At 46.3% G+C, this 27,972-nt stretch overlaps 3 protein-coding genes across 3 annotated transcripts; all 3 read right to left on the reverse strand.

Moving 5' to 3' along the window:
- Positions 1 to 1,003: 1,003 nt before the first annotated feature.
- PDCD2L (programmed cell death 2 like) lies at positions 1,004 to 6,882 on the reverse strand. Its single transcript, XM_054170298.1, has 7 exons — positions 6,814 to 6,882; positions 6,542 to 6,783; positions 6,347 to 6,416; positions 5,082 to 5,485; positions 3,889 to 4,002; positions 2,171 to 2,319; positions 1,004 to 1,154 (listed from the first exon to the last, which is right to left on the reverse strand). The coding sequence occupies exons 1-7, from the start codon at positions 6,880 to 6,882 to the stop codon at positions 1,024 to 1,026; spliced, it is 1,179 nt and encodes a 392-aa protein (XP_054026273.1). The 3' UTR covers positions 1,004 to 1,023.
- A 3,171-nt stretch (positions 6,883 to 10,053) lies between these two features.
- On the reverse strand, positions 10,054 to 17,635 carry LOC104302255 (fatty acyl-CoA hydrolase precursor, medium chain-like). Its single transcript, XM_054170198.1, has 13 exons — positions 17,524 to 17,635; positions 16,505 to 16,709; positions 15,308 to 15,452; positions 14,768 to 14,901; positions 14,264 to 14,417; positions 13,587 to 13,688; positions 13,236 to 13,340; positions 12,506 to 12,646; positions 12,335 to 12,421; positions 11,542 to 11,689; positions 11,145 to 11,276; positions 10,783 to 10,855; positions 10,054 to 10,261 (listed from the first exon to the last, which is right to left on the reverse strand). The coding sequence occupies exons 1-13, from the start codon at positions 17,594 to 17,596 to the stop codon at positions 10,087 to 10,089; spliced, it is 1,674 nt and encodes a 557-aa protein (XP_054026173.1). The 5' UTR covers positions 17,597 to 17,635; the 3' UTR covers positions 10,054 to 10,086.
- Positions 17,636 to 20,436: 2,801 nt separating this feature from the next.
- Positions 20,437 to 27,937, reverse strand: LOC128898190 (fatty acyl-CoA hydrolase precursor, medium chain-like). The gene is made up of 13 exons (XM_054170299.1): positions 27,822 to 27,937; positions 26,808 to 27,012; positions 26,118 to 26,262; positions 25,521 to 25,654; positions 25,016 to 25,169; positions 24,494 to 24,595; positions 24,139 to 24,247; positions 23,417 to 23,604; positions 23,246 to 23,332; positions 22,429 to 22,576; positions 22,032 to 22,163; positions 21,379 to 21,451; positions 20,437 to 20,828 (listed from the first exon to the last, which is right to left on the reverse strand). The coding sequence occupies exons 1-13, from the start codon at positions 27,892 to 27,894 to the stop codon at positions 20,654 to 20,656; spliced, it is 1,725 nt and encodes a 574-aa protein (XP_054026274.1). The 5' UTR covers positions 27,895 to 27,937; the 3' UTR covers positions 20,437 to 20,653.
- Positions 27,938 to 27,972: the final 35 nt, after the last annotated feature.

The raw sequence follows: 27,972 nt of genomic DNA on the forward strand, positions 1-27,972 counted from the left end.
GAGCACCAGGGTGGTGCTGTACCTGCCCCTTCCCTTTGTCCCTGTGAGAAAAAAAACCCTCCTCTTCCTCACCCATAGCAACGTGATTGTGAGAGCTCATCTTGGCCGTGCAGATGTAGCCTTGTCCCTCACTGCAAAAACATCTCCACCAGCTTCATCATGAGAAGGATGTACCGACAGCAAGGCCCTTTCAGCTGCTGCCCAATGAGCTTCCAATCTGTGGTTAAAACACAGCAGATCTGGTTTTTAAAATCAAGCTCACATTTAGTTCTTCCCTGCCAATAGTTCCTAAAATCTGGATCCCGTTTGACTCATAAATGACCATCTCTCTTATGAAGGAAGGCTGAGGGACCTGGGCCATTTTAGCCTAAATAAAACTGGGGGAGGGGGAATCTCATCAATGTTGATCAACACTTAGAGGGTGGGTGTCAGGAGGATGGGAGCAAGCTTTCTTCAGGGGTGCCCAGTGACAGTACAAGGGGCAACAGGCACAAAGTTGAATGTCAGAAGTTCCATCTAAACATGAGGAGTAATTAATTTAAGGGTGACAGAGCCCTGGAGCAGGCTGCCCAGAGAGGTGGTGGAGTCTCCATCTCTGGAGACATTCCAAACCCACCTAGACTTGTCCCTGTGTGACCTTTTCTTGGTGACCAAGCCTTGGCATGGGGGTTGGACTCTGATCTCCAGAGGTCCCTTCCAACCCCAACCAGTCTGTGAAGAGAACCCTTCTCCACTACTATCCTTCCCAAACATTAGGTGTACATAGAATTATGAGGCAATCTCTACCTTTCCAAATCTCATTAAAATATGCAAGTTTCCTGTCACCATATTTTAGAGGCTTGATACTGTGTACTTCAATCAGCTAGTCCTGGAAAGAAGCACCATGTCAGCAAATTCACTTCATTTTCACCACACCGAGGGGGGAAAAAAGTCTGCTGCATAGCTACATGCATTCACCTGCAGGAAGAAAAACAACCAACACAACAACCCAACAGCCTTTCCATTTATGCAGAGAAATACAATTTATTTAAATAATCTCTGATCTGGGTCTTCTTGTACAAAAATAAATTCTTCAAGAGGGGTTTGATGATTTGGTGGCCAACAGCTTCTCTCACATGTGTAAACTAGAACAGTTCCAAATTCCACTGACAGATCTAAAAACAAAGTAATAGAGGTATGAAAAATGACATCACCCAAGGCTGCTCTTTATTGTGATCCCTCAATCTCTGCCAGTTCAAAAAGTGTTTGTCATATTCAGTCTTCACTTCCTGATTTTAAAGCAAGCTTACCCTGAGTTTTCAAAGAGCTTCTTAAGTCTCCAATCTTACCTGACAATCTTACCTGACAATATTTATTATTTTTCAAGGCCTCATTCAAGAAACCATAAAGACAAACTCCTCCCCATGGCATGGAATGGTCTATAGACCATATATAGACCATATATTGCTGTTATTAATGTTCACTGGTGAGTAAATGAAGTTACAGTCATGGAATCCCCATAAACTAGAGTTATACCTTTTGCTTAGTGAAATCTCTAATGGAAACAGAGTGAATTCCATTCAGTTTGGGGCTCCTCACTACAAGCACATTGAGTTGCTGGAGCATGTTCAGAGAAGGGCAACAAACATGGGGAAGGGTCTGAAGAGCAGGGCTTGGGAGGAGCAGCTGAGGGAGCTGGGATTGATTAGCCTGGAGAAGAGGAGGCTGAGGGGAGATTTCATTTCTCTCTACAACTCCCTGAAGGGAGGCTGCCAGTGAGGTGGGGGGTGGTCTCTTCTCCCTAGTATCAGGTGATAGAAGAAATGGTCTGAAATTGTGCCAGGGGAGGGTTAGGTTGGACATGAGGAACAATTCCTTTGCTGCAAGAGTGGTCAGGGATTGGAACAGGCTGCCCAGGGAGGTGGTGGAGTCACCGCACCTAGAGGTGTCCCAGAAATCTGTGGCCATGGCGGCTGGGGACATGGTTTAATGGCCACGATGGTGTTGGATTGATGGTTGGACTGGATGACCTTAGAGGACTTTTCCAGCCCAAACAATTCTAAGATGATGACTGCAGTTACACAGCTCAGTGCATGTGGTTAGCAAGCAACAATCCAAACTGCAGTTCACTGAACTTTACCAGGAAGGTGACTGTTTCTAGTACACTTTCAGCTAAGTCAAAGGTCAACACCTGAGTCACTCTGGAGCATGCTGACCAGCGCTGGCATCAGCTGAAATTCAAACACTCTGCTGCCTCCACAGGTACTGCAGACTGGAATACCTTTGTCAATGTTGGCTGGAGGACATGTTATGAATAAAGGCTGGCCACCCCAAGAGTACCTAAGAAGAAAGGAAAAAAAAAGTATTCCACTTTTTAACCTGAATTTCACAGGGGAACATGCATGTTGGCAACAGTACTCTGAACTTGCCCAAATCACTGCCAAAACTTCATTAAACAAAGAATAAAGATGGGCAGGGGGGAAATACTTGCAAGATCAACACTTGGAATGTCTTAAGGCATTTAAAGAAGATCAATGCTTTGAACTGCCATCTCCAAAATATGCTGTACCTGACTCATTTAATTAAGCAAACTAAACTCTCCTGAAAATGGAATCCTAACCAGCGGCAGCATCAGACACTCAACACAGAAATGGTCTCAAAACCACGGCAGTTATGCCACAGTAAAAACTGATGGTTTATTTCTAACAGCTATCACAGCTCCACAACTAACAGCAAACCAAGATCAAAGATGATTTGCACTGAGTTGCCAAGCAGGGAATCCCTTGCTGTGCAGCAAGCTCAACAGATCTGGCAGACCAGAAGAAGTGAGGGTCTAACAGGCAGACTCACACCACCTGTGAAGGGGAAAGGGAGGGGAACAAAGGTTACGACTAGGGATGGTCCAAGGGATCAGCAGAGGTGATGCTGTAGAAGAATAAAAAATTCAAAGAGCATAATGCTGCAAAATGAGAGATCCAGTGAAAAAAAAAGTTGCCTGAAAACGTTACTGCCACTCTGCATTAATACATTTTCTGGATAAGCTCTGCTAGACAATTACTGACAATTGCTAATGTTCCTGATGTGTGCAGCCAGCCCCTCAAACTTGACCTCCTCAAAAAGGTACCAGTTAGTTCCACTTGGTTCTGGAAACTTGATAAACAAAGGTCCTATCACTACACTGAGCCAGCTTGAGCAGACAGGCTGCACCGGACTCTCTCAAAGTCAAGAATTAACTCTTAGCATCCTTCCTGAAAACCATGTGTCTGAGCTGGTACCACGAAGAATTCAGGATTTGAGCTCTCAGAATGAACTCTTTTGGGGAAAGTGGCTGCTCTGAGGTTAAATCCACTTTTGTTCTAGGAAAAGCAAGAGACTTACAAGAACTGAAGGGTCCCAAGGGATAACCACAACAAGCTGCAGAACTCAGGCTTTAAAAACAGTGATTTCTCACTTCAGCTGCATCTTAAGGATGGAGACTTCAGCAACTACAGTAAGGTTACAAAATTGCAGAGGAGCACATAGCCATGGAAATCTATCTATATGCTACTGGGTATTACACTTCCATCTCAAAACTGCCCCTTGAAAACCTTTTGTTTCTGGGTTTCAGCAAGTCTTCACAGTCTGGGTCTGTCCTCTTCAGGTCTTATGTTGAGGAAAATCTCCCACAGCCAGATCTGGGGACTCTGATCCTGCTTTGCTTCTCTCACCAACTTACATTTGTACAAAAAAGCTGCAAGAGGGGCTGAAGTCTGACCACAGGGACATTAATGACCCTCTTGACAGGCAAGCTGGGGTTTGGTTTTTTTAATTAAGGAACTATCTATTTCCAAGAAAAAGGTTTATTATGATGTACTAACAATCCATGGCTCTGTATCTCCCTGTTCCAAGCAGATGATCAGCACAGCATACCTTAGGATCTGTTCAGGACACACAGACACTCTTTTCATAAATTTATGGAATGTGTGGTCCCTGCCTTTGACTTCACTCTTCTCATAGTTTTCACTATTACCTTCACCTGCAAAACTATAAGGAAACAAGAAAAGGTACACAATAATTTCCAGTAAGGTTTTCAGTGTGATATGCATGACTGAAATAAGCAATGGCTACTACAAATTCACATTAAATTATACCCCAGTACACTAAAAAAAAACCCACCACCAAACTTATGCATGTTGAATTAAGAGGCAATTCCTGCAAGAGCTTGCAAGTGAACATTTTGCTTCCAGTTCTCCAGTTTGTGGTGGCTTACAATTACTAACAGTGTTTCAAGATTCAAATCCCCACTTAACTCCTTAAGAAGCTACTCCTTTAGTACCCTCCCCTAAGATTCACTTGTTTTTAAATTACAGTGTTGTCTCTTTACATTTTGAATTAAATACAATTAAAGATGAATTAAATATAATTAAAGTTTACATTTTTGCATTAAATATAACTAAAGTTGAATTAAATATAATTAAAGTCTCTAAGTCTATAAAGATCCAACAAAATTCAACAAGAACACCACTACTAAAAAGCATTCTATATAGTGTTAGCTACCAAAAAATTCATTGTTGTCCCCAGTTCAAAAGTCACTGCAGGTGTTAAAATAATCAAAAGAGAAATGCTCACTGTGATCACTTCGTAAGGAAAATACTTTTAGTAGCTACATTAAAAAAAATTGTTTTCAGGCAACCTTTATGAAGTCTTTCTGAGTCTTACCATCACACTCATCCCTGGTTAAAATTCCTAAATAATTAAGCTCTTAAAAATGCAATTGGGATGGAAGAAAAGCTTTAGCCTTGTAAAGAAAAACAAACCCCAAACGTTACAAAGTAAACTCTGCCATTTAGCATAAAGTGTTGTTTGAACCACCTCAGGGCTTCAGAGCCTGAAGGCTCTGTCTGGAGCCCAAGGACATTCAAACTGCTCAGTCCCTCAGAAAGAGATCTATCTCTGAGTAACTTAAAATCTGACAGAAGTGGGGGCATTGGTGTGTTCTTCCACCAGTTATTGCTGAAGGACTCGGTTACAAACAATACATGTCCAGATTCAGTGAGAGATTTAGATTATCCATTGTACATAAATCCCTTCAGCTTCAGCATGAAATCCAGACTTGTTCTCACCTTTCTGAGACCAACTGTTCCACATCAACACCCTCTCTCTGCTGATACTCCTTCAATAGTTTATCTGCATGATCTGTATCAGGGAAATCTGCATAGTCTTCCTCATCCACCACACTAATGTAAAAGGGCTGGAACACAGGAGCTAAACTCTGTGTTGCTGTTACCATTGCCTGGCTGTCTGGAGGGTGTGTGTGCAGGGGATGGAGCCCATCTGTAGCTTCAGACAAGCACAGCTGTTGGAACTGGGATGCACATTCTAGCTCTCTGGACAAAGAGCCGCTCACTGCTTCATTTAAGCCAAGCAGCTGGAGGGAGGCAGATGCAGGAGATTCTGTTCCATCACAGGGTCCCCAGTCATCTGCTTCATCACACCAATCCTTTGCAGCACAGTTTGATGCTTGTTTCTGAGAAGAACAAAGGGGGAAAAAAGAGAGAATATCACCAAGATCAGCTCCCATCAAGCACTTAAAATGCAGTTTGATAACTGGTAAGAAAACTAAACCCTTCACCTAATGCTTAGAATAATTTAATTTTGTTTGTGCTGGACAAGCCCTCTAAGATCATTCAGTCCAACTGTCAGCCTAAGACCACCATGGCCACTAAACCATGGCCAGTGGCATTCACCAACAAGAATTTTCCTCATTTTTCCAGAGTATAAGTTCATTTCCCACAGCTTCACGCTGGAAATACAGCAGTGGAATAAACACTTTCTGCCCATCGTCACTAATTTGACTGCCATCCTCCTCTTTCAGTCTTCTTAAGCCTGCACACAGCTTTTCTTCAAGAGCAAAATGCCATAAGGCTATTAACAATAACTGAGGCAAATTAAAACTGATGACAACATTTTAGAAATTGATTTAACTATGAAAACAAAGAAAACACCTTAAAGGTCCAATCCTAAACAGGTTCACCCAATCTTTTAAAGGTGAAAAATATTTTTAAGGTTAAAGTATTAAATATCCTTAGTTGTGGCCATAGTCAGACTGCAAGCTCCGCTTTGGAACAAGCCTAGTATCACACACACAAGTAGATCTTCTGAGACTCAGCGGTGTCAAACACTCCCCCAACCATGCCTTCTCCACATGGCCACAGAGGGGACTCCAAACTGACACACAGCACAGCTTCTTCAGAGAGGTTCTGGTTACCAAAACAAGCAAACTCACCCAACTCAGCTGCATTTTTAAGACCTGCCTCCTCAATACCGTGCTTCAGTGAGCACACTGACACACAGGGCAGAAGCCAAGAAAGTAGTTTGTCAGTGATACCTGGTTTATGCTGCAGGTTTGTGTTTCCTTTTCTTGTGGCTGCAAATACTGGGAGCGCAGCACCTTCCAGCTTCACCAGCCCGCGTGAAAATAAAAAAGGACATGTAAGGGAACAAAACATTTAGCCAAAGTGGCGTGTATCAGTGGCGGCATACCCGCGCCCGTTTAAAGCAAAGTTCCCCAGCCCGCCCTCACCTCTGTGGCGCTCCCCAGCAGCCCTTGCCGGCGCAGGCGAAGACGTTAGCGACGCGGTGACTGGGGGACCCCTCCAGCGGGCAGTACACCTGCACCAAGTGCGCTAGCGCCCCGCCGCACACCCCGCAGCGCGGACAGCCCGGCTGCACGGAAGGCACCCAGTCCTGAAAGGCGAGCAGTACAAGTGCGGCTGGAGACTCTGCGAGGCCGCCAGGCGCCTCTACACGGAAACCCCTCCGCAGCTACCCCTCCCCAGCCCGCCATATCCCTACCGCGGAGCCACCGAGCTTGTTGGTGGCCCAGGCGGGGGCCTGCTCGCCTCCTCGGCACGGCCTGACCATGGCAGCATCGCGCAACCCCAGCAGCACGGGCGGCCCGGCCGCCATCCCAGCACCGCCCGGCCCCGCCCCGCTACGGCAGCTGCCAGCGGACACGCGTCAGCGGAGCGCTCGCCCCCTCCGGCGCGGCACGCAGATCGTCTCAGCCCCCGCCGGGGTGGGAAGTGAGAGGCTTCTCAGTAACTCGTCCGGCTCTCAGTCCTCTTCTGCGGAGGGATGGGTGGCCTCCTTTACGGTGACTAACAACGGAGACAGCTGGGTTTTGGCGTAGCGATTAGGCAGGTGTGGGAACTTACCTGAGAGTAAAGCGAATCCAGCGCTCCGAAGCCGTTCTGCCAGGCTGAGACTCCCCCGCGGCAGAGCAGTGGATCCCGGCGAGCTCACGGTGAACGCTGCCGCACGGCTGCCCGGTGCCGTTCCGCTCCCACAGCGCGGCGGGACACCTTGCGGTGCCGGAGCTCCGCCGCAGCTTGCGCGCCGCGGCTGATTGATAGAAAAAGCTACAAGAATACAAAAATTCCTTGTTTTACTAGAACGTTTTTTAATCTTATCAGCCCTCAAATGCAAATGATGACTAAACAAATTCCTGAGCAAACCCCGATACCGGCCAAGAAGGGTTCTCCAGGTCCAAAGAGCTCTCCCAAGTCCACAGCCGCTGTCATCAGCGTGATCTGCTTTTACAGAACCAGTTTGAACACTCAGTTGAACCTGGCTGGTACTGATCTCATAACCGTACACTGGATTGTCTAATAAATAAGCGATGGAAACTCAGCCCTGGTGCTTCAGTGTTCCTTGTTACAGCTGCAGAAGCAGGAGTTTTGCAGCAGCTCAAGGGGGAATTATGCTGATACTTGCTCAGGTGCCACCAACCATCAAAAGCTTCCTGGTTTTCCCTGTGTGTAAATCACTGAGACAAAACAAACAGAATTTGAATAATCTCTTCCTGAGTTTCCACAGACTTATCTCAAGCTCACTCTGTTTCCTTTTGAGATAGGTTGTTCTCATGCACATTAAGGTCTCCTGGAGCAGTGTCTCCAGGGACCCTGAAGGGCTGGACCCTCTCCAGAGCCTGAACTACAGCCTAAAACCTCCCCTACACCTGGCTCTTCTCTGAAGGACAGCACTAGCTTCAGATTTTAGTTATCTTCACCATTTCTTGACGTTTTTTCTCTTAAGCACTGAACTACTGCAGCTGAAATCACATTTTTCACAGCCATTGTAGCTGCAATTCTCTGCAATCAGTGTCACCAAAGACTGACCATTGTGCTGCTTATTCCTCCGTGGGCAGTGCATTCTTTAGCAACTGAGTCACAGTGACAGGATCAACTACCCAGTGCTGGCTGTGCTAATGATTCTGCAGAACACCAGGCTGTTTCATCACAGCTGAAGGCTGGAGTCATGTTTTGTGCAAAAGCTGTGACACAAATAAATCACATTGTGAGTAAATACAGCATGCATAACTACAACACTGAGTATTTGGGGCTTGGGCCAATGGATTATTTTTTTCACAGAAAGCATCAGAGTGTGGAAAGCTACAATATTAAAAGGCCAGCAATAGTATTGATTACCACTGAAGTCCTAAAATGTGGGGCAATATACATTTTAAAATTGCTTACTTTATATTGGATTTCTCAGTTACCAGAGTTCTGGCTGCTACTCCAGTCTCTGAGACAGCCTTGTAGAACAAATTCTTTGCCAGAGGAGAGGTGACCTGAGACACAGGAATGGCACATAACAAATATACTTGTTGACCTACAGAGAGGCTGGGAAAGGACTGTTCAGAAGGGTCTGTAGTAACAGGATAAGGGGCAACAGCTTGAAACTGGAGCAGGGCAGATTTAGGTTGGACATTAGTAGAAAGCTCTTTGCAATGAGAGTGGTGGAACACTGGAACAGGTTGCCCAGAGATGTGGTTGAGGCCTCAGCCCTGCAGATATGCAAGGCCAAACGTGATGGGACCTAGAGCAACCTGATCCAGTTGGAGATGTTCCTGCTCATTGCAGAGATGTTGGACAAGATGACCCTTGAAGGTCTCTTCTAACCCAATGCATTCTGTGACTCTGTGAAGCCTGGGGGTGCTCTGCACATCAGGGAGACCTCCTGACTCTTAAGACCATAATTCCCTCTCTCACCTGTGTTTAACTTGCACGCTAACCACAGGAAAACTTCAACCATAAACCAGTCTGTTTACAGTTTATGAGCCTATATCAAGCAGGGTATCCATCCACTATGTCCAGAGCTTTTGAAAAACAAAGGAAAAGAGAGAAGAAACTAAAAGGATTTGAAATGCAGTCCTGAGGAATGCAACCTCAGAATAACAAAACAGGCTTCTGGTTTTTAAGGTGACATTCCCTTTGTGGGCGTACAGACAATGCTGAGCTACCAACATGCAGTGAGCAACACCATACTTCACTTTTCCCTCCATCCTGCCAGCAATGCTGTCTAGACCCAGCCAGAGAATATGTTTACCAGGATACTGTGATAGTGTAATAAAGAACAGATCTCCACAGCACAGAGCCCAGAGGCTCAGGCTCTGTAATGAAAGCTGCAAAATCCATAGCTGAAACCCTTTGGGTTGAAGCAAACGGGGCAGACTCCTGGCTTCTTGGATATGATTTAACCTCTTGGAATCAGCCTCTTGAAGTTCAGTGACAGAAAAGGGAGTGCCAGAAAAACCAAAAGCAACATTTATTTAGAACAATTACAAAACAAGAAGCAAGCAGAGATTTTCTGTCGTCCTTTGTGACACATCAAGCTCATCTCACAGAAGGTTTTTGATGGATGCTCTGCTCCCCTCAAGTTGTTTCCAATGACGGAAGGTGGAAAGAGGCTGCAAGAATGACAACTGACCCTTCTCTTCTGAAAGAAGAGGGCAATAAGCATATAGACTACTCTGACCCTTGTGATGTATTGTGTATAGATCAGTGCTTAGAGCTGTCACTGTAATGCCAGTCTCCACCTCATTCTTGCAGGAGGATGCTGCAGTTCTGCTATCCATGGATATCCACTCCTCAGGGTGTTTCTGAGCCTGAAAGATTCTGGGTTCATTACAGACTGATTTTTAGTCTCACCAACATCCCAGATTTCCCTTGATTCCCTCTTTTCACTATGATCACATAGTAGGGAGTTAGGTGATTGGTAAGCTCTGCACACTGACAAACTCTGCTTTACTTCAGCTTTTAAAAGCAAACTGTGCCCTCACCACTCTCATAAGTCTGTGTGTTGTCTCTTTTCATTCATCATTTGTTCAGTGAGCTGCATCCAGAACTTCATTTTGCCTTCTTTCAGTTTCTTGGATGCTTTTTGCACAAGGTCTATTTCCAGGTAGTTTTCATCCAGACCATACTGAGGCCAATGGACCAGGTCTCCTCCATTGGGATGTCTGGAAAGCAGATCATGAGAAGTTAGCTTTCCATTTGCCTGTCAGCTGTTCTCTGGCTGCTGGCAGTTGCTAGTAGCATGAGGAATATACCATGTCTACTGCCCAATGCTACTTCCTCGTAAGAGGCTGTCAAACACAACAAAGTTGGGTGTTTCTTTTGTCTGCAGGATCATTTAAAAGGTCCTCATTGGAATCATTAAGAAGAGAAATAATTTACTTTAGTATCTGTTTGAAATTCTGACAGATTTGCAGACTCCTCCATGTAAGTAATTCTTTAGGCATGTATGAGTCTTGTAGGCAGCACAGACAAAACTTGAGCTGTAATTCATAGATTGAAAGAATGGTTTGGGTTGCAAGGAATGGGCATGGGCAGGGACACCTCCCACCAACCCAGGTTGCTCAAGGCCTCATCCAACTTGGCCTTGAACATCTCCAGAGAGAGGGCATCCACAAGGTGACTGTTCCAGTGTCTGCCCATCATCCCTGCAGGGTTGGTGCCTAAGTAGCATTATGATCCTCACCCATTTTTAGCAAAGTTAGTCCAGTATCTCATCACAGTTCTGCTAAGTTTGCTTTCTTCTTCTGTAGCTTGGCCTGTGAAGTGAAAGGTGAAATGGCAACGTTGAAAGCTCAGTCAGCAAGAAAGCAGCAGCTGCATCAAATCCAACAGACTCTCATCACCTCTGCTTGTTAGTGTGGGTGATGGCAGCTTTACCCAAGCAGAGCTCTAGGAGAGGACTGCAGTGGACTACTACAGGCAGAAAGTGTTTATGTGGAGTCCAGTGTTTGTAAGACACAAACTCTCCCCTAAAGCCCCCCAGTAAGTGAAGTGAAGAACAATGCTGTTGCAAGAGGAATAGTGTGGTAAGCATGGATACATCACCAGCTAAGAAAGGCTTTCCAAAGACAAAGGCAATCTCATCTCCATGATCTGCTTTCACAAACTCTGGCACCACTCCTGCCGCTGAGCTTGGGCGATGCTGAAATTCATAGAAGTAGACCTGGTTGCCAGCATCTAGTAGAACATGTACAGAAGAGTCTTAGTCTAGGAGCTGAAAATACCTGCCACCAAAGAAGATGGAAGGTTGGACCTGATCATCTTTCAGGTCTCTCCCAACCTGCATGATTCTGTGATTAGAGAAACTTCCATTACAGCTGTTTTGACAACATGAAAGCACTCTCAGTTCTTTGGAGCATGAAGCATGCTGCATGCTGTCCATAAGCACATCCCAGGATGGAACTCCACAGCTCTTCTAACAGATGCTGACTTAGAGACTCACCTCTATGGTATCTGGCCACTTCAACAGCTGAGGAAAGAAACACGAAGTCTCCTATTGCACCAAGAAGGCCATCTCGCACCTGAGCACGGTTTTCTGCCTTCCCAATGTACTCCTTGTATACTTGGTCAACAACTTCAGAGCTGGCAGCCTGAAATGAACAATAAAAATACTTCTTGCAGTGATGAAGAACAATATCAAGAGTAAGAGCCCTGAGTGTGCCATCTGCATATCCCTCGCTAAGCAGAGCAAATCCTCAGCTGTACCAGAGTGTGGCTCAGAGCTCAGACTGGGGAGTTACCCAGCTGCCAGCTCTGGATGCTCTTAGGGAAAAGAGGTTTGCATGGTCTAAAGATCTTTAGCAAAACATCACTCAGTGATGCTGATAAGTAGCGTGAGACCCTCTTGTGAGAACAGAAATCGTGCTGGATTCAATGCAAGTCCATTCTCTTGTGGGTAGCTACAATTTACTCCCTTTCAGAACAAGCCTGGCTCTGTCTTGGCAGGGTCATGATGGATGTCTGTGACACTGAATGATCCATGGCAAGTCCTGGCCATTGCTGGATTTCCAGAGAACTCTTTAGAAGGAGAGGCATTTAGGATAGACATCTGGGGGATATTTTCAGTTGCTAGTGGCACAAGGAGTACCCCACGTCTACTGCCCACCACTACCTCATGGTAGGAAGAGGTCAAACAGAACAAAGTTTGCTTCTAATATATAGCCCTCCAGGAGTACCAATGCAGGAGCAGAGTAGTGAAGCAGCAGCACTGAGTTATTCTGAAAATGGTCTCTCACCTTAGGGTCTAATGCCAAGATGTTCTGCAAAAGCTGACGTGCAACATCCTTATCCAGACCATCTCTGAAATCAGGGAAATTCATCATCTGCATGACACAGAGAATCACCTTTGTTAGAACAGCTCCTGCTAACAAAATGATAGCTAAGGAACAACAATAAGAGTCTCTTACCATGGGAAGTACCCATCCAAACTCCCAGTTGTTCATTCCTATCATATATGGCACTGGATTGATCATTTTTTCAGATAGTAATTCCCTGGGGGTCTTTGGGAAAAATGCACCATCTGGACAGCCTGCAAGGAACAGCAGAGGCTGGGGAAAAATAAAAGGAAAGCTTCCTTCAGACACAGATTTTGGTAATAGGGAAAAAAATATCAGGTTTGAATCTGTAGTTCCAAAGCAATTACAATTAAATGCCAGGAAAAAAAAAGTAGTAAGAGTATTTAAGCCATCCCTAAATTTTCTCTGACAGAGTTTCTGCACTAGAAAGAAGGTTCTGTGAAGATCAGCATTATGTCCTCAATGTTTGTGAGTCATAGGCCATGGTGTCCAGTGTATATCTTAGTTCAATCCTCATTTGGATGTGTGGTGCCCATGTGTGGGGTTAAATAACTTCTGTGTAGAACTTGCAGAGGAAGGTGGAATCCAGACCTGTGAGCAGACACTGTGACTATACCCACACTCTTCTCCTTTCCTTGGCAGAGCATGACACCAAAACACAAGGAGCTCAGAGTCCCTGCAGGATGAAAGGCAAGGAAGCTCTTCACAGTTTTCAGGTGTCAAGGAGGTCAAGTGCTACTCTCACTTCCAGCTCTCCTGATGTTCCAACACACCAGCAGCATACTCTGTTGTGGGCAGATCTGAGAGGTCATTTCAATGCAAGCAGTCTAATCTCACCTACCATTTTTAGTGTTATCTCAAGTATCTCTTCTTCTGTTTTTCCTCTTAAGCATTCCACCATTGCAGCTGAACTGGATTGGTCACAGCCAGCAGCAGCAGCAACTCTCTGCAATCAATAAAAACCAGAGACTCACTTTTTCATGGGCTTCCCACAGAAGGCTGCATGTGCCACTGAGCCTGAGATTCCAGCAGGAGGGAGTCTGAGCTTCTGCACAAGGATCATTGAAGCCAGACAGGTTCCAGCTGCAGAGGCAGAAAACCTCAGGAGAAGTCCCTCTGCAGCCTTCTTGTAAACTCCTGCAGTTATCGGAAGGCAGCTCTCAGGTCCCCCTAGTGACCACAAAATACCCACCCGTGCTTCCTCCTGGGGCTCTTCAGTGAACAGCAGCTTGACTGCAGTGCCACTCTCTGAAATGGCCTTGTGGAACAAGCCCTTTGCCAGGGGAGATAAGACCTGTGAAAGAGAAGGAGCAAACATTACCAGCAGCCAAGCACCGTGTTCAGACCACTGCCTTAGGGGTGCAGCATCAGGAATTTCAAAAGCAAACGTCCTAAGAGTGTTACTCTGCAGCCTCTGCTCACAGCTACACCCAGGGCTTTGGCAGTGCTATCAGGGAGGAGCTCAGGCCTGCCTGTTTTCCTCCTAGAGCACCTTGCTTCCAAGGCTTCATGGAACGGCTGCAAGCCAGGCATGGACTCATTGTAGCTGTGGCCAAGACAGCCTGGCTGTGCTGCAGAAGGGGAGTAAAGAACTATTGGCCAAAGGGTAGGAGTTAGGAAATAGGAATTTTATCATATGTATCCCTGGCTTCATGCTGTGAGTGTCATGGAGACCTGAATGGTCTTCCAGTTCCAAAACCCTGCCATGGGCAGGGACATGCCCTCTCTGGCACAATTTGAGGCCATTTCCTCTTGTCCTGTTTGCTTTCAGATCATCACTTTCCATGCAAGTGTGAAAAGTGAAGGGGCACAGTATTGGTTTCCCCTCCCCGGCCCAGGTCATTAAATTCAACATCACTGTGAACTTACAAGAGCAGAAACACTGATTCCTCCTGCAGATTCTCCAAAAATAGTGACAGCTCCTGGATCTCCTCCAAACTGGATGATGTTCTCCTGAATCCACTGTAGAGCTGCTACTTGATCTAAATAGCCCCAGTTCCCCCGGGCATGTTGGTCACCAGTGCTGCAGAGAAAGAATATTGTTCTTTAAGTGGTCAGCACAAGAGGGAGGAAAAAAAGCCAGGGAGACAAACTCTCTGTGGGAGAAGAAACCAGCTGCCATTCTCTACACAGAGCTGCCCTACTCAACTCAACACAGAAATGGCTCAGAGAGTGTTGAGATTAGAGTAGCAATTGAACCACAACAGCCTTGGAAGCTGACCTGGGACTTGTACATTGCTCCCAGCTCTTGCATGTGACAGTAAGGAATGCAGAGCTGGTTTGCCTAGGCAAATATCTGCACATCTCTTCACCAAGGCTTTGCACACACTGCTTTGGAAGTCAGTTAACCAAAGCTGAGCTAAAATAGCTTACCTAAAATAGCCAGCAATACCCAGTCTGTACTGAATGGTTACAACCACCACGCTGTCAAAGGCTGCTAGTGCTGAACCATCATATGATGAAGCTGCTCCAAAAACTAATCCACCTCCATGAATCCATACAAGGACCTGGAATGACACAAATCATAGAATGGGTTGGGTTAAAAGGGACCTTAAAGAGCATCTAGTTCCAGATCCCTCATGAAATGGGCAGGGACACCTTCCACAACCACAGGTTGCTCAAGGCTCTGTGCAGCCTGGCACTGGACACCTCCAGAGAGAAGGCACAATGAATTACCCACTGCCCCATGACTTGGAGGAGATTCTTGAGAGGAAATAAAACATTATCTGGAGAACATGCAATAAAGTCTGATTTGTAAATAGGATTCTCTTTGTCTTCTATACCTCAGCAAATATTTACTGGGGCAAAGGATGTAACCTGATCAATCATCATTACACAGCAGCTCCCCCAAGTCTGCAAATAGCACAGGTGGCAGGGAAATTATTTTGCTAGAGGTTTTATCATTTTGCTTACTGGCAGCTTCTCTGGTGCCTCTGTAGAAACAGGGGTGTACACATTGAGGTATAAGCAGTCCTCAGACATCTGGAGAGCAACTTTTTCTTTCCTGTTAGTGATTAGATCTGAAAAATATTGTCCTTTGGCTTTATCCTGTAGACACCTGAAGAAAGGAAAAAGCAACAAACCACAGCTGTAGCTTTTTGTACTTCCATGACAAGGTCTAAACCAGAAACCAATCTCTGCTACATTTTGAGGTTATGAGCAGCACAAAACACTGAATTTTTATCACTTAACGTATCTTCTGCCACTGGCCTGGCATAAAGGAGAGCTGTAAAAAGGAACCACAGCCTGCAGCTGTCAGCCTGCTCCAGGCTAAGGCTTTGGAGCAAATGCAGCCTGGTCTTGGAGGGTTTGGCCTCGGGAGGCCTCCAAAGGGTCAGTTGGAGAAATGAGCCCAGGCTGAATTCTGATGTGCTGTGTATGGTGCAGAGTTTCCTTTCTGCCTTCATGTATTTACTTTTGTACAGCATATTCCCATGACACATCCATGGCTGTGTGAGCATTCTTATTTCACTCCTTTGAGGAGGGTAAAATCCCTTTCTGTCTGCTCAAACCCAGGGAGGTGTAAAAAGGAGGCACAGCCTGCAGCAGCACAGTGAGATGCAGATCTGCTTTTGCAGGTCTCCAAATATTACAGAACTATGGCTAGAAATTACTTCAGAGGAAATGCAGCTTCAGTATTTTACATCAACAAGGGCTTATTAGGTTGTAATGGTAAGTGTGAGGCCTAAGGCACTGAACAAGGGCAGTGGTACACATGGAGCAAGCTCTGCTTTTCTCACATGGCCTCTTCAGTGTGTCACTCACTCCACAGATTGTTGTTCTCCTACTAGTTTATTCCAGCCTTTCCCCACCTTCTTTCTGTCTCTGCTCCAAAGCTGCACAGGCTGCAACATTGCCAAATGCTCCCAAAGCAGAGCATTCTTGGCAAAGTGTTGGCCCCTGTTAGCTGATCCCTGAGGCCCATTTTTAACAGAAAGCAGCTTACAGACATGTCTTCAGCAAGGCATTCCCTGCAACAGCTGCAGGTGGGAAGGAGATGGCCCCAGGCAATTGCTCTGTGTGGCCTGTGATTGCCCTGCACATCAGTGTCCTGGAGCTGCACACAGTAGAAAATCATTTACAAGGTGAGTGGCTTTGTCACTGTCTTACATTGGTGGGTAGGTAGTGGCATCTCTGACACCTTTCCACGGCTCAGGTGGCTGGGGTTCAGAAAACCTCAGTGGTCCAACTGGAGGCTTAGCAAAAGGAAGTCCCAGAAAGACATTGACACTCTTCTCAGCTGCATCTACGTGGAACTGGTACCCTCGGACTCTCCCGTATTTGGTCTCCGCTTCTGGCTGCTCTGCTTTTTGCCCTGGGGGATGTGAGCACAAAATCCCATCGCTGCTCTGTGTCTAGCTGCACATTCCTAAGAGCCTGAGCTGCTTCCACACTCCCCTTTGCTTTGCTTAAACAATTCACATGCAGAAGGCTTCACCAATCTTCAATCAGCACAGCTAACATTATTTCAGCCTTCCTTTGCAGTGGCTTCTCTGTGTAATCTCCCCCAGGTCTAGCTTCTGCCTTCTCCTGCTATGCACAGACATTGATGACTGCATTTAGATCTGACTGCTTTGTGATGCTGGTTGGTAGATGAAAATCCAATTGATAGCTCTGGTTAAGAAATGGCATTTCCTCTGGAAGCAAAGATCTGTGAGCACACAGAATCTATTCTGGAGCCTTTGAGGGCACACACAGCCAAGAGAAGAAGCTTCTAACATGCCTGAAAATAGCCTGGCTGGTAGAGCTACTGCTAACATTCAAGCTAGGTCAATCATGTCATTATTTAAGACTAGGGAGGATTGGTCATGGAAGATCAGTGTGAGAGTCCCCAGCACCAAATCACCAGTGTGCTAGAGGGGGCTCCTCTGCCTCAGCTGACAAGGGTTGGGGATCAGCAATTTGAGTTTGCTATTTGCAAGTCAAACATTCAAAAAGGCAAAGAAGACAAACGACTGGAAACAGATCTCGAAAAGAAAGGAAGAGCTCCCAGCTGTTCAGAGTTAAGTTCTGTGCAGCAAGGGCAGGTGCCCAGCTGCTCAGAGAAGGCTGCGGTCCCCTCGGTGAGCAGCGGCACGTTTGCTGTCTCCTGAGGGAAGGCGAGAGGGAAAAGCCCTTCCGACGCTTACCAGTAGCTAGCAGCGCTGTGCCCGCGATGGTGAGAATCAAGGCGAGCAGTGCCAAGCCCTTCCCAGTTGCCATCTTGCAAGGCAGTCTAACATTTCCCCGCCTGGTGTGCTGCCTTTTATACTCTGGAGTGGAGCTGTTGCGCAAGGCGAGCGCCGAGCAGCAAAGCAACAGCGGAGCTGCGGCCAGAGCAGCTGCCCTGCCCACCAGCCACTCCTCCCGGGCCACAGAGGGCAGCTCTGCTGCGGGTGGCACAGGGGCAGCTGCCTTGCAGAGATGTGAGATGGCTGAATAGAAATGAAAGAGATTTTCTGCCCACCTTAACTAAGAGGTTGTCGTTTATGGAAACTTTGGGATGTGCCTTTTGGGCTTTCTCTCTTTGCAAGGCTCAGAAAGGCTGCTTTGTAATCTCATGTGTTATATCAGTTCAGCACACACTGTAGTTGTGTCCTGTGCCTGTGCTTGTGAACTTTACTCCACATCTAGCTAAGGAGATTTGCACAGGTGTGATTTACAGCCCAGGCTGGTGATTCCCAGCCAAGTTTAAACTGAACTGCTTAGAGAGCAAAATGTTCTGGGAGACCTCTTTCTTACTTCTCAGGAGTGAAGTTCATGATGCTAAAACTCTATTAGAGGTGGTCTGGGATTGTGCAGATGTGGGTGGCAAAGATTAAATTTGTGGCAACTGAAGACAGTGCTGCAAGTCTGGCCAGTGAAACTCCTGAATCCTTTCTGACATTCAACAGAGAACACTTTGTGTTTTACCCTCAATCAGTGAACACTGCACAATTCAGGGATCAATCAAAAAACCTCCTGCCATAGGATGACCTTTGCCTCATTCTACTTTAATGCATTTCTACCTTGCTCGATTTCAATAGCGGAAAAGCAGGGACAAACATCACATTTGTAGGCTCATGCTTGCACTAGAGCTCACAACTGCATTTTGCCTCCAGCAGGTATGGTAGAAACATTCAGAAGCCTGCATTTAAACAGGCTCAGTTTGGTTTACCACTCAGCCCTGCTGAGTATTCAACATTCACCAGAGTGTCTCTGGGACAAAGAGGAGTAACAGAGCACTGCTAAGCAGGTGAGAGTGAAATCTTTTGACCTTTTCCACTGTGATTCAGTTGTAGAACTGTGTCAGAGTTCTACTGCCCCTCTGCACTTCCAACATCAGCATTTTTTCTGTGCATATTCATGCAACACCCTCACCCCAGAGGAACTGTACATTGAATGAACCAGTGCTGGTAATGAAGGCTTGACCCAGAAATGGTAGAAACAGAAAGTGTGGAAATAATGTTGATCCTTCTAGGGCAGTTACTGCTAAATTTAAGAGGAAAAAAGTCTAGGTAGTAGAGATTGAGTCTTCCTTTCCTAGTATTGAAGTTCCTGCTGTTACAGACCATGTATCAGAAATAGGCTCTCTCTGCTGTAAAACTGACTTAGAAAGCAGGTTTTGATTGTTTGTTTGTTTCCACAGAGGACCTTTCTGTATCTAAATCAGACCAAAACTTCTGTTAATCATTTCTCTATTGATGTCATTTTATTGAAAACAGCATTGCTGCTATATTCTGCTTTCAGGCATGGGGAGGCAGCAGGAAAAGAGGAGGTTTCTGTGCGACTCCGTACACTGTAGCCACAGAATCACAGAATGAATCATAGAATGTCTTGAGTTGGAAGAGACCTTAAAGATCATCTGGTTCCGACCCCCTGCCATGGGCAGGGACACCTCCCAGATTGCTCAAGGTCTCATCCAAGCTGGCCTTCAACACCTCCAGGGTGGGGACATCCACAGCTTCCCTTGGCAACCTGTTCCAGTGGCTCACCAGACTCACTCTCAAGAATTTCTTCCTAAGGACCAATCTAAACTGCTCGAGTTTAAATCCATTCCCTCTCATCCTACCACCACAGGCCTGTACAAAAGGTGCCTCTCCAGCTCTTCTGTAGCTTCCTTCTGGAACTGAAGGCTGCTCTAAGGTCTCCCCAGAGCCTTCTCTTCTGCAGGCTGAGCAGCCTCACCTCCCTCAGTCTTCACAGGAGAGGTTCTCTAGCCCTCTGGTACCTCCTCTAGACCCTGTGACGCTTCTGGAGTCCTCTCAGCTTTGGAGGTGTCCCTGCTGGCTGCAGGGGGCTTGGACAAGGAGACCTTTGAGGGCCCCTTCCAACCCAATGCACTCTGTGACTCTGCCAAGCCTGGGGGTGCTGTGCACGACCTCCTGAGACTGGAATCATGCAGACAGTGTAGGCCTCACTCCCAAGGCCACTCTCACACACATAGGACCATAACTCCCTTTCTCATCTGTGTTTAACTTGCACACTAACAAAGAAAACATTCAAAACCATAAACCAGCCTGTTCTGCAGTGCAGAACAGCATTTCAAGGTACTGCAAAAGAAGCACAGAGCAGTCTGTGCAAAGCCTGGAGACCTGAGGCTCAGGTTCTGCAATGAAAGCTGCAAAATCCATAGCTGAAACCCTTTGGGCTGAAGCAGACTGGGCACACTCCTGGCTTCTGGGATATGATTTAACCTCTTGCAATCAGCCTCTTGCAGTTTAGTGACAGAAAAGGGAGTGCCAGAAAAACCCAAAGCAACATTGATTTAGAACAAATTACAAAACAAGAAGCAAGCAGAGGTTGTCTGTCCCCATTTGTGACCTGTCAAGCTCATCTCACAGAAGGTTTTTCATGGATGCTCTGCTCCCCTCAAGTTGTTTCCAATGACGGAAGGTGGAAAGAAGCTGCAAGAATGGCAACTGACCCTTCTCTTCTGATAGAAGAGGTCAATAAGCATATAGACTACTCTGACCCTTGTGATGTATTGTGTATAGATCAGTGCTTAGAGCTGTCACTGTAATGCCAGTCTCCACCTCATTCATGGAGGATGCTGCTGTAGTTTTGCTATCCATGGATATCCACTCCCCAGGGTCTTTTGGAGCCTGAAAGATTCTGGGTTCATTACAGACTGATTTTTAGTCTCACCAACATCCCAGATTTCCCTTGATTCCCTCTTTTCACTATGATTCTATGAAGAGATCACATAGTAGGGAGTTAGGTGATTGGTAAGCTCTGCACACTGACAAACTCTCTCTGCTTTACTTCAGCTTTTAAAAGCAAACTGTGCCCTCACCACTCTCATAAGTCTGTGTGTTGTCTCTTTTCTTGCATCATTTGTTCTGTGAGCTGCATCCAGAACTTCATTTTGCCTTCTTTCAATTTCTTGGATGCTTTTTGCACGAGGTCTATTTCCAGGTAGTTTTCATCCAGACCATACTGAGGCCAATGGACCAGGTCTCCTCCATTGGGATGTCTGGAAAGCAGATCATGAGAAGTTAGCTTTCCATTTGCCTGTCAGCTGTTCTCTGGCTGCTGGGGTGGAGAGCATTTCAGAAAACCATCAGCAGCTGATGTTATGTGATTCTAGTACCTGAACAATTGGATTTACCAAAATATTCATCAAGGGAGTAGCCACAGATAAAGGAGTGTCAGTACTTTGGGATCTAAAATTCCCCTGCAGAGGGATTAATACTCCTGGAACAATTCTTGCAATCACTGCTGGATTTCCACAGACCTCATTTTAAAGGAGGGGCAGTTAGGGTAGAAATTTGGGGTGCACCAACAAAAATTGAGCTGTAACTCATAGACTGATAGAATGGTTTGGGTTGGAAGGAACCTTAAAGACCATCCAGTTCCAACCCCCCTGCCATGGGCAAGGACACCTCCCACCCACCCAGGTTGCTCAAGGCCTCATCCACCTGGCCTTGAACATCTCCAGGGAGGGGGCATCCACAAGGTGACTGTTCCAGTGTCTGCCCATCATCCCTGCAGGGTTGGTGCCTAAGTAGCATTATGATCCTCACCCATTTTTAGCAAAGTTAGTCCAGTATCTCATCACAGTTCTGCTAAGTTTGCTTTCTTCTTCTGTACCTTGGCCTGTGAAGTGAAAGGTGAAATGGCAACGTTGAAAGCTCAGTCAGCAAGAAAGCAGCAGCTGCATCAAATCCAACAGACTCTCATCACCTCTGCTTGTTAGTGTGGGTGATGGCAGCTTTACCCAAGCAGAGCTCTAGGAGAGGACTGCAGTGGACTACAACAGGTAGAAAGTGTTTATGTGGAGTCCAGTATATAAGAGAAAGTCTATCCTAAAGTGGCCTGGTTTAAGGTGTGAGATATTTCTTTTACCTCTTCCAAAAGGGGCAAAAGAATTACACTCCCACAAAAGATTGGACAGCATTTCCTTTTAAAATTTCCTATCCTATTTACAAAACTACATACAATAGTACAAAGAGTATACAATATACAAAATTCCATAGTCTGGCCTTAACACAGAAGCTCATTAAGCAAAGCTTTACAAACCTCCCTTTAAACCAGGTCAACAAACCCAGGCCTTCTTGTCACAATCATAGGCTAGAAAATTTCCAGAAGAATTGAGTAGAACAGTAGAAAGTAAATAATTGACCAACTGAACAATGCTGTTGCAAGAGGGATAGTGTAGTAAGCATGGATACATCACCAGCTAAGAAAGGCTTTCCAAAGACAAAGGCAATCTCATCTCCATGATCTGCTTTCACAAACTCTGGCACCACTCCTGCCGCTGAGCTTGGGCGATGCTGAAATTCATAGAAGTAGACCTGGTTGCCAGCATCTAGTAGAACATGTACAGAAGAGTCTTAGTCTAGGAGCTGAAAATACCTGCCACCAAAGAAGATGGAAGGTTGGACCTGATCATCTTTCAGGTCTCTCCCAACCTGCATGATTCTGTGATTAGAGAAACTTCCATTACAGCTGTTTTGACAACATGAAAGCACTCTCAGTTCTTTGGAGCATGAAGCATGCTGCATGCTGTCCACAAGCACATCCCAGGATGGAACTCCACAGCTCTTCTAACAGATGCTGACTTAGAGACTCACCTCTATGGTATCTGGCCACTTCAACAGCTGGGGAAACAAACATGAAGTCTCCTAGTGCTCCAAGAAGGCCATCTCGCACCTGAGCACGGTTTTCTGCCTTCCCAATGTACTCCTTGTATACTTGGTCAACAACTTCAGAGCTGGCAGCCTGAAATGAACAACAAAAATACTTCTTGCAGTGATGAACAACAATATCAAGAGTAAGAGCCCTGAGTGTGCCAACTGCATATCCCTGGCTAAGCAGAGCAAATCCTCAGCTGTACCAGAGTGTGGCTCAGAGCTCAGACTGGGGAGTTACCCAGCTGCCAGCTCTGGATGCTCTCAGGGAAAAGAGGTTTGCAGGGTCTAAAGATCATTAGCCAAACATCACTCAGTGATGCTGATAAGCAGGTGATCTCTTCTCCCTTCTGTGCAAGTGCCCCTCATGGGAGAACAGAAATCCTGCTGGGTTCTGTGCAATTCAGCTCTTCTTGTGGGTAGCTACAATTTACTCCCTTTCAAGAACAACCATGGCTCTGCCTTTGCAGGGCCATGATAGATGTCTGTGACACTGAATGATCCATGGCAAGTCCTGGCCATTGCTGGATTTCCAGAGAACTCTTTAGAAGGAGAGGCATTTAGGATAGACATCTGGGGGATATTTTCAGTTGCTAGTGGCACAAGGAGTACCCCACGTCTACTGCCCACCACTACCTCATGGTAGGAAGAGGTCAAACAGAACAAAGTTTGCTTCTAATATATAGCCTTCCAGAAGTACCAATGCAGGAGCAGAGCAGTGAAGCAGCAGCACTGAGTTATTCTGAAAACGGTGTCTCACCTTAGGGTCTAATGCCAAGATGTTCTGCAAAAGCTGACGTGCAACATCCTTATCCAGACCATCTCTGAAATCAGGGAAATTCATCATCTGCATGACACAGAGAATCACCTTTGTTAGAACAGCTCCTGCTAACAAAATGATAGCTAAGGAACAACAATAAGAGTCTCTTACCGTAGGAACTAACCATCCTCCCTCCCAGTTGTTCATTCCTATCATATATGGCACTGGATTGATCATTTTTTCAGATAGTAATTCCCTGGGGGTCTTTGGGAAAAATACACCATCTGGACAGCCTGCAAGGAACAGCAGAGGCTGGGGAAAAATAAAAGGAAAGCTTCCTTCAGACACAGATTTTGGTTCTAGGGAAGTAAAATATCAGGTTTGAGTCTGTAGTTCCAAAGCAAATTCAATTAAGTGCCAGAGAAAAAAGTAGTAAGAGTATTTAAGCCATCCCTAAATTTTCTCTGACAGAGTTTATGCACTAGAAAGAAGGTTCTGTGAAGATCAGCATTATGTCCTCAATGTTTGTGAGCCATAGGCCATGGTGTCCAGTGTATATCTTAGTTCAATCCTCCTTTGGATGTGTGGTGCAGTGAGGGGTTAAATAACTTCTGTGTAGAACCTGCATAGGAAGGTGGAATCCAGACCTGTGAGCAGACACTGTGACAGTTCCCACATTCCTTTCCTTTCCTTGGCAGAACATGACACCAAAACACAAGGAGCTCAGAGTCCCTGCAGGATGAAAGGCAAGGAAGCTCTTCACAGTTTTCAGGTGTCAAGGAGGTCAAGTGTTACTCTCACTTCCAGCTCTCCTGATGTTCCAACACACCAGCAGCATACACTGTTGTGGGCAGATCTGAGAGGTCATTTCAATGCAAGCAGTCTAATCTCACCTACCATTTTTAGTGTTATCTCAAGTATCTCTTCTTCTGTTTTTCCTCTTAAGCATTCCACCATTGCAGCTGAACTGGATTGGTCACAGCCAGCAGCAGCAGCAACTTTCTGCAATCAATAACAAGCAAAGACTCACTTTTTCATGGGCTTCCCACAGAAGGTTCCATGTGCACTGAGCCTGAGATTCCAGCAGGATGGGGTCTGAGTCTCTGCACAAGGATCATCGAAGCCAGACAGGTTCCAGCTGCAGAGGCAGGAAACCTCAGGAAAAGTCCCTCTGCAGCCTTCCTGTAGGATCACTTCAGGTATTGGAAGGCAGCTCTCAGGTCTCCCTAGTGACCACAAAATACCCACCCGTGCTTCCTCCTGGGGCTCTTCAGTGAACAGAAGCTTGACTGCAGTGCCACTCTCTGAAATGGCCTTGTGGAACAAGCCCCTTGCCAGGGGAGATAGGACCTGTGAAAGAGAAGGAGCAAACATTACCAGCAGCCAAGCACTGCAAGCCAGGCATGGACTGATTGTAGCTGTGGCCAAGACAGCCTGGCTGTGCTGCAGAAGGGGAGTAAAGAACTATTGGCCAAAGGGTAGGAATTAGGAAATAGGAATCTTATCACATGTATCCCTGAATCCTGGCTTCATGCTGTGAGCTGTCATGGAATCACAGAATGGGTTGGGTTGGGAGGCACCTGAAAAGTCATCTAGTTCCAAACCCCTGCCATGGGCAGGGACACGCCCCCTCTGGCTAATTTGAGTCCATTTCCTCTTGTCCTGTTTGCTATCAGATCATCACTTTCCATGCAAGTGTGAAAAGCGAAGGGGCACAGTGTTGTTTTTTTTTTCCCCAAGTCATTAAATTCAACATCACTGTGAACTTACAAGAGCAGAAACACTGATTCCTCCTGCAGATTCTCCAAAAATAGTGACAGCTCCTGGATCTCCTCCAAACTGGATGATGTTCTCCTGAATCCACTGTAGAGCTGCTACTTGATCTAAATAGCCCCAGTTCCCCCGGGCATGTTGATCACCAGTGCTGCAGAGAAAGAACAGAGTTCTTTAAGTGCTCAGCACAAGAGGGGGAAACAAAAGGGCAGGGAGACAAACTCTCGGTGGGAGAAGAAACCAGCTGCCATTCTCTACACAGAGCTGCCCTACTCAACTCAACACAGAAATGGCTCAGAGAGTGTTGAGATTAGAGTAGCAATTGAACCACAACAGCCTTGGAAGCTGACCTGGGACTTGCACATTGCTCCTAGCTCTTGCATGTGACAGTAAGGAATGCAGAGCTGGTTTGCCTAGGCAAATATCTGCACATCTCTTCACCAAGGCTTTGCACACACTGCTTTGGAAGTCAGTTAACCAAAGCTGAGCTAAAAGAGCTTACCTAAAATAGCCAGCAATACCCAGTCTGTACTGAATGGTTACAACCACCACGCTGTCAAAGGCTGCTAGTGCTGAACCATCATATGACGAAGCTGCTCCTAAAACTAATCCACCTCCATGAATCCATACAAGGACCTGGAATGACACAAATCATAGAATGGGTTGGGTTAAAAAGGACCTTAAAAAGCATCTAGTTCCAACCTCCCACTGAAATGGGCTGGGACACCTTCCACATGCACAGGTTGCTCAAGGCTTTGTCCAGCCTGGCACTGGACACCTCCAGGGAGGGGTCACAGTAGAGGGCCATTGAGGGCCTGCATGCTACAAAAGGACATTGACTTTATTAATTACCCACTGCCCCATGACTTGGAGGAGATTGCTGAGAGGAAATCAAACATTACCTAGACAAAATGGCCATAAAAACCTACTTGAAAATAGGATTCTGTTTGTCTTTCTAAACCTCAGCAAATATTTTCTGGGGCAAAGGATGTAACCTGATCAATCATCATTACAAAGCAGCTCCCCCAAGTCTGCAAGTAGCACAGGTTGCAGGTTTGCAGGCAAATTATTTTGCTAGAGGTTTTATCATTTTGCTTACAGGCAGCTTCTCTGGTGCCTCTGTAGAAACAGGGGTGTACACATTGAGGTATAAGCAGTCCTCAGACACTTGGAGAGCAACTTTTTCTTTCCTGTTAGTAGCAAGGTCTGACAAATGCTGCCCTTTGGTTTTATCCTGTAGACACCTGAAGAAAGGAGAAAGCAACAAGCTTACAGGGATATGGCTAGAAATTACTTCAGAGGACATGCAGCTTCATTACTTTACATCAACAAGGGTATTTAGGTTGTAATGGTAAGTGTGAGGCCTGAGGCACTGAACAAGGGCAGTGGTACACATGGAGCAAGCTCTGCTTTTCTCACATGGCCTCTTCAGTGTGTCACTCACTCCACAGATCGTTGTTCTCCTACTAGTTTATTCCAACCTTTCCCCACCTTCTTTCTGTCTCTGCTCCAAAGCTGCACAGGCTGCAACATTGCCAAATGCTCCCAAAGCACAGCATTCTTGGCAAAGTGCTGGCCCCTGTTAGCTGATCCCTGAGGCCCATTTTTAACAGAAAGCAGCTTACAGAAATGTCTTTAGCAAGGCATTCCCTGCAATAGCTGCAGGTGGGAAGGAGATGGCCCCAGGCAATTGCTCTGTGTGGCCTGTGATTGCCCTGCACATCAGTGTCCTGGAGCTGCACACAGTAGAAAATCATTTACAAGGTGAGTGGCTTTGTCACTGTCTTACATTGGTGGGTAGGAAGTGGCATCTCTGACACCTTTCCACGGCTCAGGTGGCTGGGGTTCAGAAAACCTCAGTGGTCCAACTGGAGGCTTAGCAAAAGGAAGTCCCAGAAAGACATTGACACTCTTCTCAGCTGCATCTACGTGGAACTGGTACCCTCGGACTCTCCCGTATTTGGTCTCCGCTTCTGGTTGCTCTGCTTTTTGCCCTGGGGGATGTGAGCACAAAATCCCATCGCTGCTCTGTGTCTAGCTGCACATTCCTAAGAGCCTGAGCTGCTTCCACACTCCCCTTTGCTTTGCTTAAACAATTCATTCATATGCAGAAGGCTTCACCAATCTTCAATCAGCACAGCTAACATTATTTCAGCCTTCCTCTGCAGTGGCTTCTCTGTGTAATCTCCCCCAGGTCTAGCTTCTGCCTTCTCCTGCTATGCACAGACATTGATGACTGCATTTAGATCTGAGTGCTTTGTGATGCTGGTTGGTAGCTGAAAATCCAATTGATAGCTCTGGTTAAGAAATGGCATTTCCTCTGGAAGCAAAGATCTGTGAGCACACAGAATCTATTCTGGAGCCTTTGAGGGCACACACAGGCAAGAGAAGAAGCTTCTAACATGCCTGAAAATAGCCTGGCTGGTAGACCTACTGCTGACATTCAAGCAAGGTCATCATTTAAGACTAGGGAGGATTGGTGATGGAAGATCAGTGTGAGAGTCCCCAGCACCAAATCACCAGTGTGCTAGAGAGGGCTCTTCTGCCTCAGCTGACAAGGGTTGGGGATCAGCAATTTGAGTTTGCTATTTGCAAGTCAAACATTCAAAAAGGCAAAGAAGACAAACGACTGGAAAGAGATCTCGAAAAGAAAGGAAGAGCTCCCAGCTGTTCAGAGTTAAGTTCTGTGCAGCAAGGGCAGGTGCCCAGCTGCTCAGAGAAGGCTGCGGTCCCCTCGGTGAGCAGCGGCACGTTTGCTGTCTCCTGAGGGAAGGCGAGAGGGAAAAGCCCTTCCGACGCTTACCAGTAGCTAGCAGCGCTGTGCCCGCGATGGTGAGAATCAAGGCGAGCAGTGCCAAGCCCTTCCCAGTTGCCATCTTGCAAGGCAGTCTAACATTTCCCCGCCTGGTGTGCTGCCTTTTATACTCTGGAGTGGAGCTGTTGCGCAAGGCGAG

The sequence above is a fragment of the Dryobates pubescens genome, chromosome 19 (genome assembly GCF_014839835.1).
Source record: "Dryobates pubescens isolate bDryPub1 chromosome 19, bDryPub1.pri, whole genome shotgun sequence".
In the NCBI taxonomy this organism is placed as follows: Eukaryota; Metazoa; Chordata; class Aves; order Piciformes; family Picidae; genus Dryobates; species Dryobates pubescens.

Coding starts and splice junctions, on each gene's coding strand:
- LOC104302255 (XM_054170198.1), bottom strand. CDS start 17,596: ATGGCAACTGGGAAGGGCTTGGCACTGCTCGCCTTGATTCTCACCATC. Junction 15,453..16,504: donor GCCACTACCTACCCACCAAT/GTAAGACAGTGA, acceptor TCCTTTCTTCAG/GTGTCTACAGGATAAAGCCA. Junction 11,690..12,334: donor TCTTGGCATTAGACCCTAAG/GTGAGAGACCAT, acceptor TGTTCATTTCAG/GCTGCCAGCTCTGAAGTTGT.
- LOC128898190 (XM_054170299.1), bottom strand. CDS start 27,894: ATGGCAACTGGGAAGGGCTTGGCACTGCTCGCCTTGATTCTCACCATC. Junction 24,596..25,015: donor GAATCAGTGTTTCTGCTCTT/GTAAGTTCACAG, acceptor TCTCTTTCACAG/GTCCTATCTCCCCTGGCAAG. Junction 21,452..22,031: donor TGGAAAGCCTTTCTTAGCTG/GTGATGTATCCA, acceptor TTCACTTCACAG/GCCAAGGTACAGAAGAAGAA.
- PDCD2L (XM_054170298.1), bottom strand. CDS start 6,882: ATGGTCAGGCCGTGCCGAGGAGGCGAGCAGGCCCCCGCCTGGGCCACC. Junction 6,784..6,813: donor ACAAGCTCGGTGGCTCCGCG/GTAGGGATATGG, acceptor GGGGAGGGGTAG/CTGCGGAGGGGTTTCCGTGT. Junction 4,003..5,081: donor GAACAGTTGGTCTCAGAAAG/GTGAGAACAAGT, acceptor GTTTCCTTATAG/TTTTGCAGGTGAAGGTAATA.